The sequence below is a fragment of the Acanthisitta chloris genome, unplaced genomic scaffold, assembly GCF_000695815.1.
Source record: "Acanthisitta chloris isolate BGI_N310 unplaced genomic scaffold, ASM69581v1 scaffold23502, whole genome shotgun sequence".
In the NCBI taxonomy this organism is placed as follows: domain Eukaryota; kingdom Metazoa; phylum Chordata; class Aves; order Passeriformes; family Acanthisittidae; genus Acanthisitta; species Acanthisitta chloris.
The window spans coordinates 17,063-19,734 of record NW_008662484.1 but is presented as its reverse complement, the minus strand read 5'-3'; the positions used below and the strand labels follow the sequence as shown (position 1 = coordinate 19,734).

The 2,672-nt window shown below is 57.6% G+C and overlaps 1 protein-coding gene across 1 annotated transcript in view; it reads right to left on the bottom strand.

Annotated features, from left to right (window-relative positions):
• SOGA1 (suppressor of glucose, autophagy associated 1) overlaps nucleotides 1-2,672 on the bottom strand; it is a gene marked incomplete at its 3' end in the record, with an annotated part of 23,558 nt that overhangs the window by 3,842 nt on the left and 17,044 nt on the right. The window contains 4 exon segments of the mRNA XM_009070622.1: nucleotides 244-351; nucleotides 497-727; nucleotides 1,247-1,372; nucleotides 1,542-1,647. Coding sequence (XP_009068870.1) covers nucleotides 244-351; nucleotides 497-727; nucleotides 1,247-1,372; nucleotides 1,542-1,647 — 571 coding nt within the window.

The following is a 2,672-nucleotide window of genomic DNA, read 5'->3' as shown; positions in this document are numbered from 1 at the left end:
TTAGAGTTTATGGGTTACAGCAGTTGGACTTGATGATCTTAAAGGTCTCTTCCAACCTTGATCCTATGACTCTGAGACAGGATGCCACCAAGGCTGGGGACTACCTCTGCGGGTGATGTGCCCAGCAGAGCATCCCTTCCTAGCCATGCACCCCAAGAGGAGCTGCCATGCCATGCCACACAACCACGGTGAGGGCTGATCCCACCCTGACCCACCCCCTGGGCCTGTGGTGCCCCTGCTCACCGTGTTGGGGGTCCAGCTCTCCCCGGCACACATCTTGTTGTCTGCCTGTTGCTGCGGGGCGAGCTCCTCCTCCTCCAGCAGCAGGTACAGCTCCTTCATGCTGTTCACCTGTGGGAAACACCGTGGCTGGGGTGATGAGGGGACCCACAGCCCATGGCCAGGTATGGGGGACACCCAGACAGCTCTGGGAATGCCCGACAGCATGGTCCCCCTTCCACAGCAACAGAGGTGGGAACTCCTCAGTCTTCAGTACCTCCAAAAAGTCCTCGCCCTCGCTGTGCACCATCTTGCCCTGACGCCAGCGCTTGAGGAACCACTTGAGCTTCATGAAGAGCAGGAGGAAGCTCTGCCTGAACTGCTGTGACTCCTGCACCAGCAGGTTCTTCTCCTGGCTCCAGAACTTCTGCTCCAAACGCCTCTGTAGGTTCAGGCTCTGCAGCTCGAACTCCCGTCGCAGCAGTGCTTTCTGGTGGTCCTCCTTCAGCTGTGGAGAGATGTGTGGGCTCCAGGACAGGGGCTGGAGGCAATGATGTGGTGCTTCTGCCCCAGGGTATGGGCTTAGCCTGGAGCCAACCCTGCATTTAACACCCCTGAGGAGCTGCAGTGTCCCCCAGTATGCTGGGGGTAAGTGTGCTGGGGACAGCAAGGCCACCGAGGCAGCACCATGGGAAGAAGCCCTACACAGCTGTATACCCATGTGCTCAGCCCCTGTGTCCCTTGAAGATGGGACATGCTGTGTGTGCTCCCAGGTGACACCCAAGTGGGTCATTTTGCCCCAGCCTTGGCAGTGTTCAAGGCCAGGCTGGAGGAAGCCTTGAGCAATCTGGTCTAGTGAGGAGGTGTCCCTGCTCATGGCAGGGGGGGTTGGGACTAGATGATTTCTAAGGTCCATTCCAACCCCTAAAATTCTATAATTCTGTGATTGGGCTGGGGCTGGAGGTGACACAGCCATGGGTATGAGGACACCTGTCTCCTCTAGGGATCACGGCTACTGCCTACTCACCTGGCAGATCTTCTGTGAGAAGTTGTCCACCTCGTCCTTCCTCAGCTGTCTCTCCTGTGAGAGCTGCTCCTGCAGTCCCCTCAGGCTCTCGTTGGCCTCTGACAGCACCAGCTGCAGCTCCTTCATCTGCAATGACCCATGGAGGGGTTGGTGGGCTGTGCCTGCCCACACCTCCTCGTGTCCTTCCCCAAGGGGGTTCCCCTTGTCCCCAGCTCTCAAGTGGGCCAACCCTGTCCCCCAGCCCTGTCCCCATCCCTGCTGGCTGAGGGGACACAGCTCCCTGCCCATGTCCTACCTCGGTGGCGTAGGAGTCGTTCTCCTCAGGCCGGCAGGTTTTGTAGCTCCGGGGATGTGTGGGGTCCGTGTCCTTGGCGTGGGGGATGCGGTAAGGGTCGGCGTCCCTAAAATCAGGCTGCTGCATGCGTGGGCAAGTTAATGAGAACAAACCAAAAGAGCGGGAAGAAAAAAAAGCCAGAAAACAAAACAATGGGTTTCCGAAACAGTAAAGAACTACAAGACAACAAAAAGGATGAGGAGGAGAAGGAGCTTCATCACCATGGCGGGAGACAATGCGGAAACCAAAAGGAAACACAGGATGAGGAGACACGTGGCCTGGATTGTTTGGGGAAAGGGGAAGAAAGAGAGAAAGAGGGAAAAAATGTGCAAACACCAGTTACGGTGCCATGCAGTGACTGGGGGAGACTGGGGAGACTGGACCTGGGGCTGGCGGGACCACATGCAGAAAAATAGGACTCTGAACAAGTGAGTGTGCTCCAGAAAGGGGCTTGTACCTCTGGCCCCAACCACCACTGACATCCCTGGCCCTGGCATGAACTGGGACCCCCGAGAGAAGAGGGTGGCAAGGGCATGAGCTGGTCTCTGCTGCTCCAAAGGTGTTCTTTGGATACAGATTTGCCCCGGAGCCTTTGCTCTCCAAATTACCCTACCTGCGTACCCCTGGGTGCTGAGGCTTCCTAAAAGTGGGGTTCCCACAATTTGGGCTGCTTTGAGGGCGTGCAGGCTGCTCTTCTCCCACCCAGCTCATCCTCGATAAGCAGAGAGCTTCCAAGATGGGATGTTGGGCTGAGCCAGGGAGAGCAGACCAAACATCAGCCCCTGCTAAGGTGGGATCACACCTGAGGCCGTAAGCAGGGCAGCCTCAGCATGAGCAGCCCGTGCTGGGATACACCAGGATGCTCACCACCTCCTGCCCTGGGCACACTCTGTTGGAGCAGAGTCCTACCTTGTCCCCAGTGCCACTGGCATGCAGTGAGGTGTTAGTTTGGATTTTGCTCTGGAGAGGCAGGAGGGAGGTTACACTGGAGATCAGGGTTTGCTCCATTAAAGCAGGAGGAAACGGGGCAGCAAATAAAGCGGCAGCTGCTGAGAGGGGTGTGGGGGGAAGCCATACCTGGCAGTCGGGGGG